Here is a 14,113-nt window from a genome sequence, read left to right on the forward strand (position 1 = left end):
ACCAACTATACTGCGGATCTAGAATGCATTTCTAAACACTATTTCAGGGTCTCACTCTGTCATTTTCTGACTTTAGTCCACAAGGGTGTTCCACAGGGAGTAACTCGGTCCATTGTTAATTTTTCTGTTCATCAAGGGACTGGTCATGGACTTACATGAGCTATGTGCCCTCTTGCAGAGAAATAATTTCCTCAGATTTTCACATTTCCTTGTGACAATTAAAGAACAGTTCTACAAAGACTTTGACACCTTTGCCATTAGCTTGGTTCATTCTCAATACATATAAACTAAACAAAGGGCAAAACCAGTGTGTTTTGCACTCCAGATAAACTAAGAAACTCTGTTCATGCCAGGAAAGAAAATGTAAGATAACACCTTTCTACTCAAAGTGAGCACATTCTAGCAACACGTGAACTGGCTGAATCAGTCCATTAATGTAAATCATCACCACCAGCATTATTATGACAGTTGCCACAGAGGTTAAGGTTTCATGTTTTGGTTCCTGTGGTTCAGGGTTTGAGACTCTCAGTCCTCATTTGCCTACTGTATAACCTTGAACAAGTCATTTAGCCAGACATTTAAATGAAAAGGGACTGCATATTCAGTGGGTCTACCTGGCTAAATTATTATTATTATTATTATTATTATTATTATTAACACCTCAAGCTGTTTGGAAAGAAGATGCACATGCAAGTTAACTTTTACCACAAGCTCACTAGGTTCCTGGGAGCCAATGTAAATGGTACAGCTGAAAAAAGGGGTTTTACTTTCAAAGCTATAGCACAGCTGTCCCTTTACTAATGCTGTTTCACTCAAAAAAGTAATGAAAAACTAATGCTGTTTCACTCAAAAAAGTAATGAAAGTGCCAGTCTGCCTACTGGCCTTATCTTTAAGTTCTACTACATGGAATATTTTCTCTCTGTTAAACAACAGCACATCAGTAACTGATGAGAATTATTATGGACGGTCTAGTCAGAGGAATGCTTCACCTAAGGCAGACTTAGGATTCATTTTACATATGTCAGCTGCAGAGGATAACATGTACTCTGCAAACAAGAAGCACTGAAAAAGTTGTTTTAAAAAATGTGATTTATATGACTTTCTAAGGAAAAGGGCAAGACACAAATGTCAAAGGAAGCTATGCAATACAAATTCCATTCTAGGTGATGCCAATCCTATTTTTATTAACAGTATACTATAAGGGGTTTCCCAAAGGATTTCCAGGTGTCTAATATTTTTTATATGTATTCCTTATCTAGAGCTTTGTGTGTTGAGTTGTGGATTTCAAAAGGTAAGAGTGAGGTGGTGATGATACTGCCAAAACTTTCAAATGCTTTGAAAGTTTTCATTTCAGGGGACAGAAGTGCTTGTGTGTGCAAATGTTTGCAGGTTAGGGTTAGAATAAAGGCTAGGTAAGGGAATATAAAGGTTTAGTAATGTGTGAGTGATTGAGGATTAGGATTTGAGTAAGGAGTTGGAAAGGGGATACGTGTAGTGAAATGCAAGTGTTTGTGCATTAAGTTAGATTAAGGGTTTGGAAGGAGATAGATTTAGTGTAGATTGCGTGTTTTGCATGTTGTGTGTGTGTCTGTGCTGTCTTGTGCAGTGGTAGTTATGGAAAGTGTTTTTCTAAGGTAAGGTATAAGGTCAGGGTTAGGGCTAGGCTATGGTTAAGGTTAACATGCAGTAGTAAGGTGGTGCACTTCTCCACCTTACTAATCCATGCAAACCCTAACCTTGGCCTAACCCTAAACCTACACTTTAAGCTTAGGAAAACTCTTTCCATAATAATGCCTCTGTTCGGACAAAGTTGGTCTGAAGGTAATGGCAGTGTTTTGTGAAAGAATTAAAAAAAAAACTGCGGGCTTTCCTGTAGCATTTTTTTTTTGTTAAGGGTATAGTTCGAAATGTCAGCATTGATCAATTGTGATTTGATGCTAGTGCAATTGGAGCCAAAGTAAATGCTACACATAGAAAAGGTGGCTGTACTTACACAGAGATAGTGCAGCTATCCCTTTACTAATGCTGTTTCACTCAAACAAAAAAGTGATGTCCATCCAAAACTCTTAAGTAACATCTGTATATTTAATCTTCTTTTCCTACATAAGAAACACCACTTCCAAATTTCTCTAACGATTAAAACATTGTCATATAACTTGCATCTATTCTTAACCAATGCTTTCATATTATGTCTAATTTTGTATAATTACTTAAACTGTATTTGTTTTATGTATTACTTTTAAAAATATTGTCTTAAAATGTTTTGTAATACTTTGGAGAGCTTTTCTCCCTGGCCTCCACTGAAAAAGGACTCCTACCCAGCCGGACTTCTCCAATAATCAAATGCCAATAAATAAATAATAAATAAAAACCCACTGTAACACATACATTCTCTCCTGGTGGTTATTCTGTATAAATAGTTTTTGTTAGTTATTAGTACCACATCTGCCCCATATATTACTCTCTTTCCCAATATTCAGTTTGGCTTTTATCAGCACTGTAGTGTAACAGCTGTAGTATGGTACCCAAAAGGCTTAAGAAGTGATAGAAAAATACACTAAACATTAGTGCACTTACATAGGTAACCCATAGGTAAATGAATGCTGTAAACTAGAACATATTGCACAAGGTTTCCTTTGCAGTAAAGGCCTCATCATGTCTGGGCTCAGATCAATAAATACAGACCTCCTGGTGTGTAGTGGTGTAAATGTAATATCATAACACAGCCTCCAGCCCTTCATCGCTGACTTCCTCACCACTACACAACCAGTTTACAGAGCATGCAGAAGGCTTTGATGCTTACGGGTATACATGATGCAGTACAACTGGCTCTAAGGTTAAAAGGACCTAAATGCTGTCACACACTTGTATCTCTCAATACACTGCAAGGGTATTGTTATCTATCGCTTACCTCCATCTTCACTTAGAAATGCCCCCTTTGGTGTATCCGGGATCCCAGCCCATACAGAAATCGGCTTGGGGTATCCTGGGTCAGAAGCTCTCCGATCTTCATTGAAGCGCCAGTACCTAGGATGAGAAATAAAAATGTTTACAATTTTAACTTTAGCAGTTCAAGTACTTAAACCTACTATACATTTCAGTGTACAGATCTACTTGGGAGTAATTCAGTTAAGATGCATGCTGTTTCTCCATTTTATATAAGGTTAGAGAATCATATTTCTACAAAGTTTGTTTGTTTACTAAATAAATACATATGCATGCTTGAGCAATACAGCTTATTTGTGAAGGTATCATTTGAAAAGAAAGTTAAAACTGGTTGTGTAATACTTGGACTGTGAAGAAAAATCCTAAAAATTAATATCTACTGCAATAGGTTAGAATACAAAAGGTTAATGAAAATTAAAAACCCACAGTTTAACTATTAACATCCAGATAAGTATTCAATTGATTATATGAACTTCTAAAAGCACTTAAGATACAGATATTAAAGATCATGTCTAAAGGTGCAAAACGGCTTTCATTTTTTGTATAAAAAAAGTATTCACATGCATACATTTTTATACAAGAAACAAAGATGTTTCCACACCCATGCATTAAAAATAGTTCTACTAACTATATCATTAGGTTTTTGCCAAACTGTTAATTTAACAGTTTGGCAGTTAAATCACTAATTTACAATTACTTACTTATGCTAACACAGCAGTATTGGAGATGGAACCCAGAATGATGTAACCACTCCCTACCCTCCAATGAATATTGATGCCGTAGCAATATTTAAAAACTTAGGGCTTCAAAATCCACTTTTCTTTTCACACACAAGTATTCACAAGCATAAAGATGCATGCAAACACTTTTTTGTTTGAATAGAAAAACATGTTTTGTGCTTTTAAACATGATCTTTACGCCCCTTGCCCTATTCCACTATTGCCTCTGGCGACACTAGGAAGTGTTTTAGATTTGCAAAGTTATCAGAAATATTTGTTATCTAACCTTACACTTCTATTTGCACACAGTGGAACTCAGCCTTCCTGAAACTGCATCCAATGCAATTTCTTCTTACTTAGCTATTTCATCTGCCTACTGAAATGGCGCAGCACTGAAAGTCTTTACTTAATCATCCTAGTTACAAAAAAAGGTGATTGGTTATTTTTGTTTTATACAGTGATTACTTGAACAGCCTGTATGCCTCCTGCACAAAGACAGGTCCTGTTCTCCTCATAAACAATATTTTTAGGAGGAGAGAAAATACAGTTGCTGTATCCTTTTCAGAGTTGAACCACATCTTTGCTGCCCTTCATAAAAGACTCATTGCGGGAACTGTTCTTAAAATACCTGTACAGTCCTTTAGCGATAAACATCCCTACTGACAGAAAACCTGCATGTCTTTTTTCTGGCCAACCTCACAGCAGGCTAGTTTAGGAACTACATCACTAATCATATGCAGAAGTGATAACTAAATAACATGATACCAAAACAGGAGGCTGGGCATAATGACTTTCTCTGCACAAAAAGACACAAAAGCACTCAATTTGTCCATTATAAAGCAGTGCTTAAAACTGGAGTGCTCAATCAATCCAGCGTGCCCGATTCTGCATTATAAACTGATTAATCTAAAACAGTTAACTGGTAAACAAAGCCAGCCGGGTACAAATCACACACACACACACACACACACACACACACACACACACACACACACACACGCACGCACACACACACACACACACACACACACACACACACACACACGCACACACACACACACACACACACACACACACACACACACACACACACACACACACACACACACACACACACACACACACACACACACACACACACACACACACACACAAACACACACACACACACACACACACACAAATAAATAATCAGATGGACTGGATTTAGGTTATGCTGAATATACATAGTAATCAAAATTTAAAAGACGAAACTAAAGGCCTTGCCTTTTTACTACTGCCAGACAACTCCTGACAAAGCCACTGTATGTCATGCTCAGATTTAAACTTCATATCGTTCACATTCAACAGCAACAGACATTTCTTTAGGGCTAGCTAACTTAATACCTTAATGCCCCAGCATAGCTTTGCTTGTTAAAACAGGCACAGCCATGTTAGTACACTGTGTTCACAGAATGCAAACAATGGGGATTGGGGGCCAGTAAAAATCATACCCTATACTTTGGTTATTTGTGCAAGCACTCAGCTAGAAGATGTGAACAAAGACTGAACAAACTGTGAAAGAATTCTATTTAGCAGATTTAGGATTGGACACCACAGTACTTATCTATTTGGTGTGCAGACCAGATCAATCCATTTAACCAGAAGCAATACTTCCACACCATTTATGAAAATAAGGCAGCTTTCCCCTGCACCCTACCTGGCTGCGTAAATAACAAATGCAAGTATACAAGCAAAAAAGAATCATAAAAAAGTTCTCTAACAAACTAAAAAAATCATACACTAAATTAAGGCTATTGGTATGCATGTTGGATTTTACCAAAACATTCTGTATAAAACTTTGCAGAGAGACGGTCTATATACTGGCAGCTTGCAACGAACAAACACCACTGTCTTCCCAAAGTAAATAAACATTTCTGAAAATGTACATTACCGGTCTCCCTGAAAGAAATAGGTGTGTCCTGTTAATTCCCACCAGATTGCTGTGTCAATCCTATCATAAGGAATGCCATGGCCATAGGTCACCAGATCCTGAGGATAGCCTGGCTCTAGGTTGGCCTCCCGGAATACCCAATATTGAGTGCCTGTGTAAAGTGCAAACAAAAAGTCAAATTATTTTTCTTCTGAAATATTAAACAAAAACAGTAGTAGCTAAAACACATGCAAGTTGAATCCTTGGGATACAGAAACAAATCAAAGTTTTATACCGGAAATGTATATCAGATTAAATATTCACTATAATTTAGTATAACACATATACAAACATCTCATGAGCTTTATCATTCATTAACTGTTACTTAGAGCACAAATGTGAAAGTATGAGGATCAGAAAAGTTTTATTACAAATGTTAGTTACTAAACAAGGTTCATATATGACACTACTTGTTGAATCTGAATCTCTTAATTTTGTCACTGATCTACTGAAATATTAATATCTACTTTTTCTATTTTTGACAGCCAGAAGTGTCAGTTTTATGTACTTCTTTACACTATTCTGCCAACCGTTGCCAATATTTTTGCTATTACCTGCTTGTACTCTTTCATATTGATAAATTACACAAAAAAATAACAGTATCACTGCCGTACACAGCCTAAATCTTACATCGCTCTTGTTATGTTACTTTTGTATGTGTAACTGCAAACAGCTTGTATGGCCTTAGGCCTCTGCTGAAAATAGGTTGCACTTGGTTAGACTGTCATGGTTACCAAATAAAAACAAAAAAAGGAAAGCCTTCTTCTGGCATCTACTGAATATCATATTAGTATCTGCAAAAATAAAAACAAGGCTGAATAATTGCTGTATTGATAGCAAGATTCCAAGTCTGTCTGACTTCTCGTGTCTTATCTTACTGTCAAAGTCAAAGCAGAAGGCACAGCTTATTAACAAAGTGTAGTTGGACAGTATGTTTTGTTTATTATTAATGGCAATGAATGGTTTTGCTTCACAAATAAAAAAAGAAAGCAAGATGTTGCATTATATTTGTTAAGCTGGACAAATTAACCCATTTTCAAATTCCATGCTCCTTTGTTGTATATCTCATTCACTCCACACCTTTGTATAGCTGTAATAGCTGAATTTCATCTTTAAAAGATAACTTTAACCAAATACCACTTTATTCTCACCATAAAGTACTTTTTATTCCTTCAAATTCAGCACAAGACTTTCTACTTCCTATCTGTACTTGATTCTACAGCCCCTTAGCACAGCATTTTGCCTCCCTATGAAATCCTGTGCTAATTCCTTCTTCAGTTTGATGATGCATCTGTTACCTTATAAGGACATTGTGACTCAGTAACTAGGCAACAGACAGCTATATCTAAAATATTTACAGCATTAATAAAACTAATTGAGTTACTGATACCAAATATGAACAGTCAATAAGGTTAAGTATGAGCTTTAAAAAGAATGTATGATAAGACTGCTACGTCAGTTTTAATTAAAAACTGTCCCTTGTAGATGACTGGCTGAAGGACTAAGTGACCGGTCAGCTGACACTACAGCTCGAAACACGTTTTTTACAAAAAGTTATTTAATAACTCTTTGCAGCAGAATATTAAAATAAATATAAAATCTGTTTATTAGCTTTCTGCTAATAAGAAGTCATGGAAAATGTACTGATACTCTCTCCATAGACACTCAAAGAAAACAAAAATTCAGAGAACTTCCACTGTAAATCAATGGGGAGAAGACAGCATAAATTAATGTATTTTTGCTGTGCTGCATAACAGGAACACAAACTGCACTGTGGAAAACAGTATGCAGACTGTATAACAAAATCATATCAGGTTTTTTAGTGCCCATCAAGACATTATTGGGCATAAAAAATTAAAAATAATGCCAATCACTTACAGGGGTGCAGATGCATTAGTAATGCACAGCAACGTATGATAAACAAATGGCTGACACTAGAATCGCGGGGTAGGAGGAGTTTGGCTGCACAAACATATTTTAGAACTTGCTACATGAAAGTGAGGCTCAAGCCTCTGCATTCATTACACAAGGCAGACATAAAATATTTGTTGACAGAATGGTAAGGGTATTTATTTATTTACTATACATTTGTTATTCAGGTACAGCCAATGAACATAAGTATCCATCTTCAGAGGCAACTTGGGAGCACTGTTTGATTAAAGATCATGTGTAACCACCGTCTGCACATATTAGCAGTCTTTCTCTTTCTTCTGGGATGACAGGGTGGCTTCCCACTCTGCAAGTCCAATTTGCTGAATATACTTTCATTTCATTTTACTCATTTCTTGTTAGCAAAACTTTGGCTCTCCATGGACTTATGAGGGCAGTACTTCCTGCCTTTGCATCGTCATGCTTGTCACTTTGATGATAAAAAAACTGGATCTTTCCAGCACTTGCTGCACAGAGTAGGCTGGGTCTCTTTCTTCTGTTTTTTTTTTTTTTTTTTTTTTTTTTTGTAAGTATTAAGGATCATGTTAATGGTGCACATGGGCTGAGCACAGTACATCCACTTATTAAAGGACCAGATTTTGCATTAGCATGCATTTTCTGGGCAAAATGAACTACTAACTCTGGAAGTCTAATATCTAGCATTAGTGTCTGGCTGTAGTCCTCACTGATTTACTAGAAAATCAAATTTTTTACACGGAATGGAGAGGGTAAAATAAAAAATAAAAATAAAATTAATGTAAGAAAAGGATGAAAGCATGTGTCAGTTTTGGACAAAAGGACATCAATCTCTTCAGTGTAAATATAAAAGGAAGTCTTAGCAAAATGCAAGAAAACACTCCTCTTTGATAGTTTTTTTAGCAAAGATCTCTGCCCTAACGGATGGAGCACTGGGGATGTAAAAAAAATACTTCAAAAATTGGTAAAGGCAAGGGTAAAGGCCACACTTCAGAAAAGGTCAGTGTCACCAAGACATATCTCTGTAGGACCAACATGGGTGAAATCTGCCCTGGTCATCTTGCTTGTATGATGTCAGAGCACATAGTCAGGTACCCTGTGTGTCACTACATTCTGTAAGGATCACTCAATGACAACCAGATGCAGACAAGAGACTCAAAGTAGCCAGAGTGCACATATGTAATAAGAGAATCTGAGGTAGGCCTAAAAGGAGCCTTCACATGTAGAAGATTCTCAAATGTGACAAATAAAAAAGAAATGCTTACTCAGAGTGGCTGGAAGCAGATTAAGAGGAAATACCACTGAGGAATTACAGTCAGGCTTTGTGCACCTGCCACCAGGGAAATAAGAATCAAGAGAATCTAAGGATATATAATATACGGCTCATAAGTGATGGTTTTTAAGAACGGAAATTTGATTACGGTGTTCAATGCTTATTGTTGCTTGCTTTTCTACATATGTTGCATCAATTGCTAGTTTCTTCTTGTATTAAAAGAAATCTAACAGTAGGTAGGATATAAAGCTATAGTTTTGATAGTTGTCTGTTAAATTTTAATACTGAATGGTAAAACAATTTTCTTTAGCCTGATGTTGAACAAAAGTAATTAGTTCAAGTATAATTAAATAGATCATTGGATTCAAAAAAGCTCTACAGACTGAATATAATAATTAATGCTTTAAAAGGCTCTATGGTAGATTTACTGTTGTAATTTAAGTGTACTAGAAGTTTCCCCTATTACTTCTATAATTAATGGCAGTGGTTGGTATCTAATATAGTTATAAGTTAAACAATCCTTAACATTGGCTATATCTATGCTTTCTCTGGATACATACTAATCTGATACAAGGTCTCCTTCTCTCAAACATAACATTATTTCATTAAGAGTCTAAACACTTTTTAACAGAACTCCCTCTAAGCTGTATATATCAATGGCTGACCCCTGAAGCAAGGTACTTATTATTAAGATCCATACAGAACTATGTTCTAGCCTTAATGTTTAAATTATATCTTTAGTAAAGTGAACATTATTTTGTTCTGAACGTTTAAGTTTCGTGAATGTAACAATATATTTTTTCGGCCAGAATTGTATAAACTCTTGTTTAGTTAATCTAAGATATTTTTATCACTATCAATTTTGGAAACTTTAACTGCTGGTTTTACCAAATATCCCTAGGCTTTTGCCTTTCAAGTTTCAACAAGTTATTTAAATAGGTATTACTAATATAAAAATTTGAAGTCAGATAGTGATCCCCTAGTAACTGTCAAACAATTTAAAGGAGCAGTCTTGCACAATTTGTAGCTGATGTTTGTTTACGTTTGGATCACTTTAGGTAATTTTGGCATCCCTCTGCTTTTTATATACGTCACCCTTAGCTCAAATTTTATCTATTTCTTGCTATCCAATAAATATTTCTACACTTACACAGAGGGATGGGTGGTAAGGCACTTACATAAGGTACAGGAGTTTAGAAGCCACCTCACCTATAGTATTTTCTAACATAATAGCTTTTAATATACACCTCTATTCTTACCTTTATCAATCAATAACATTTATAAAAGTAAACTAACACTGTGATAATGATTTCAATAGATTCATGGAACATTACGGGGCTATCTGACAAAAAAAAAAGAAACTTAATCATGCATCTCACATTTCGAAATAAATCTAATGTACCTTTCTACAAGAAACTCACTTGACTAACCAACTCTGGGATAATGAGCGGAAAAGGAAATGGGTTAAGCAAATAAGTGCAGCAGGACATAACACGTCATCTGGGGGGTAGCCATTATAATAAATCAATCTTACCAGGGAGAGATCACCGCTACTAAGAGTGATCCTAATGGAAGGTGGGTTTTATTCACTAGTAACTATCATACCCTAAATAAACCCATACTCTTTCTTAATGTTTACACCCCCTGCTCAAATCAACATATTTTTATTTATATCTTTAATATTCTAGTTAATTATCCAAAGCATTTATACATTTTAGGAGGGGATTGGAATGCCTTATTTGATCCTGACAAGGATAGGTCACATAAAGACACTAAGCAATCACAGCATACTACCATAGTCCTATAATTACTTCAGAATAACTTTGCTCTAATAGACCCTTATACAAATTTTCAACAGGATAACTCAATTCCTAGATTTACTTTTTTTTTCAGTCACACATAAAACCTGGTCAAGAATTGATGCCTTTTTAATCTCTCAAACCTTCCTTTCCTATAGACTAAGCTATAGAGTTTCCCCTAGATCCATAGCGTACCATTCAAAAATTAGTATCTCCATTAAAGTTTTGACCTCTAATCAAAGATCCTCTTATTTCAATAATTGGACTTTAAATTTTAATATCATTCAAATACAAGAGGTATCACAGGAAATAAATAGTATCCTAGCCCAACTGGATGTTGATATTATACCTACTCAAATTCCTTATGACATGCAATGGGCTGCTGCTAAATTGGTCATGAGGTCACATAATCCAAAAATCCACATGGTATAAGAAAAAACATAATAATAATAAACTCAATCTCGAGACCCAAATCAAAGATACTGAATTGGAACGCTAGCATAAATACTCAGATGAGTTGGAAAATACACTGAATGATTTGCAAAAGGAATTGCATAGTCTTTACTTAAAAAAATATCTCATTTGTAGAGATGAGATCAACATACCAATTTTCTGAATGGGTGCAAGCTCCCTCAAAAATACTTGCTATGTTAATTAATATTAAAAATGGTCCACCTAGGATCGAAGAAATAAAATAAGAAGGACTCTTAAAATATAAACAGCAAGACATTATAAATACATTTGAGGCCATATACAAAAATCTGGGTTACCTTTAGTACGTTGACAGCCCACTACATTGAATTCTACTACTTTGACACGGCAGAATATCGGCAAATGAAGAGCCAAAGATTCCCGCACGGTAAGTTACAGTTTGGCCATCCAGAAATGAAAAACTGTCATTAAACTGACTACACAAATGTGGGGGGCTTTGCCCCTACACCCCCCTAACTTAATATTCCAACTCCAAGAACGCACTACTGTGGGGGTACGGGGCAAATTCAGGTGGATGGCCAAACAGTAAATTACCATGCTGGAAACTTCGGCTCTTCATTTGTCAATGTTCTGCTGTGTCGGAGAAGTGGAATTCAATGTAGTGGGGTTTCGACGTACTAAGGGTAACCCACAAAAACCTATATAATTTACCTAACACTCGCTCTACAGACAAATTTCTAGAGTTTATACATAATCTAGAATTATTACTGCGGTGGTGGTGCTGCGGTAGCGTTGTCGCCTCACACTAAGACCTTGTCCTGTTCGACTCTCACCAACAGCATCTTCTGTGTGGAGACATGCGTGAATGAGCGTACCTTCGTTAAAGGTTGTGTGTCAGGGCTGGCAACTTGGCACATAAAAATCTACTGCCAATCATTAGCAGACCGGAGTTCCGCTGTGGCGACCCCTAACCGAGAAAAGCCGAAAGACACAACAACAACAACTGATCATCAGAAAAAAAACTTCTAAAATCATCCCTGCATTTAGAAGAAGTTAAAATTACAATAAACTTAAATTGGGTAAATCTCCTGGACCTGATGGATACACAGTGGAATTTTATAAAAAATTCTCAGATCACATTTCTAAAATTTTAATAAAAGTATTCAATTATATAATTCGGCATGGCATTACAGATAGATATATTAACAACTCAAAAAAACAATTTTAATTCTTAAACCAAACTCTGACCCATCAGACCCAGCCAGCTACAGACCAATAGCCCTTATCAATACTGATTTTACGTTCCTAGCCCACATTATTGCTAATAGATTGAAGAACATTCTCCCTTCCATCATCTCCCAAGAACAAATGGGTTTTATGCAGAATAGGCAAACGTGATAACACACTCTTCTTTTGGATACCATTATAAAACTTCTGGACAAAGATAGACATCTTAGGTACATCCTTACTGCTGATGCAAGCAAAGCACTTGACAGAGTAAACCTAAATTTCTTATTTAATATCTTGCCCTTTATTGAAATTCCACAAGAATTTATAAAAATAATTAAGGTTCTTTATCAGAAGGCCTCCACTACTATTCAAATAAATAAACTCAAAACCAACCCTATTCCCAGCTCTAATGGCACAAAGCAAGGTTGCCCCCTTTCTCCCTACCTTTTTAATTTCTATTTAGAACCCTTGCTCTTATATATATATATATATATATATATATATATATATATCTCAAAAAACTTACCATTATATACCCCGATTATCAAACATAAAACTTTCATATTCGGCCTTTCTAGATGACTTAAACTTATATTTTCAACTTCCTAACACTGATCTCCCAAAAGTACTTAACTCAATAGATTTGTATTCTGAGATATCCAATTATAAATTCATTCTGAGTAAATCTTATGTATTTCCCTCGAATCTCCTAGGCCATAAAGAATTCTACTTTCCTGATAGTGAGATCAAAATTAAATATCAGATAAAATATTTAGGTGCAACTTATACTTCCAATTTCAAGGAGATCATTAAGAACAATTTGTTACGTACTTGGTCTAACATAGGAAACAATATTAATAGATGGAAGAATATGAACATGTCTCTACTCTCAAAAGCCAGCGTGGACAAAATGAATGTCTTACCTAGAATTCTCTTTCAACTATATGCTACTTTCTCAATTATTCCTCAAAATTTTTTTAAGGATATAGAAAAAGCCATATCTAAATTCTTGGGGCATCCAAAATCTGTCAGAATTAAATATGATAAACGTTCCCTTACAAAGGATAAAGGTGGCCTGGGATTACCAGACTTTAAACTTTATTACAGTACAATTACTTCTTGTAGGTTGATCCAAACAATAAACTACGATTCTAATATGACTAGATGGACACCCCAGTGGGTTAAAATTTGGTATGGTCAAATTAAATCCCTAGACTTTAACCCCAAATCTCTCCCTTTTCTAAATTTAAATCAGAGACTCCTACACCAGGAATGCACACCCATTAATCAAACATATGATTCTAACTATCCAAAATCTATTCAAATCTATGCAATTATCTAGTGTTATTCATGTAACAGCTTCACCTAAATTCTAACCTGTTAATTAATAGCCAACCAAGAAACTTAAAAAACTATCCTCTAATAAAAGAATTTACCATATGGGAAATATACAAATGGCAAGAAACTAATATATCAAAACGAAGGCTGAAACTGGAACTCTCTAAAAAATATACTACCACTCTTAGTCTGATCCTGTATCTAATTAAAGCTAAAGTACAAAAGAAAACAAAAGTAATGTCTCCGCTCTCCAAAGTGTCCTCTGGCAACGTATGAGGCCAAGAAATTCAAGATAAAAAACCTTCGGACACACAACGAGAAGTTTTAACTAGGCTTTAATCAGTAAACATATATAAAAAATATTAAAAGATAAGTGCTTTCGCGTGCTAGAAATGCACGCTTCTTCAGATCTCATTTAATGCCACAAACAGCTTGCTTTTTAAATAAAATGACAACCAATAACAGTTCTTCTTCAATTAAAAAATAATCATTAGCTGC

General features: G+C 35.5%; 1 protein-coding gene across 1 annotated transcript in view; it reads right to left on the minus strand.

The window, feature by feature from the left end:
* MMP15 (matrix metallopeptidase 15) overlaps nt 1-14,113 on the minus strand; it is an 826,700-nt gene that overhangs the window by 17,598 nt on the left and 794,989 nt on the right. The window contains exons 8-9 of the mRNA XM_044081528.1: nt 5,600-5,750; nt 2,913-3,028 (exon numbers count right to left, since the gene is read on the minus strand). Coding sequence (XP_043937463.1) covers nt 2,913-3,028; nt 5,600-5,750 — 267 coding nt within the window. The remainder of the gene's footprint in view (nt 1-2,912; nt 3,029-5,599; nt 5,751-14,113) is intronic.

The sequence above is a fragment of the Protopterus annectens genome, chromosome 8.part0 (genome assembly GCF_019279795.1).
Source record: "Protopterus annectens isolate FY-2018-M chromosome 8.part0, PAN1.0, whole genome shotgun sequence".
Lineage (NCBI taxonomy): Eukaryota > Metazoa > Chordata > Ceratodontiformes > Protopteridae > Protopterus > Protopterus annectens.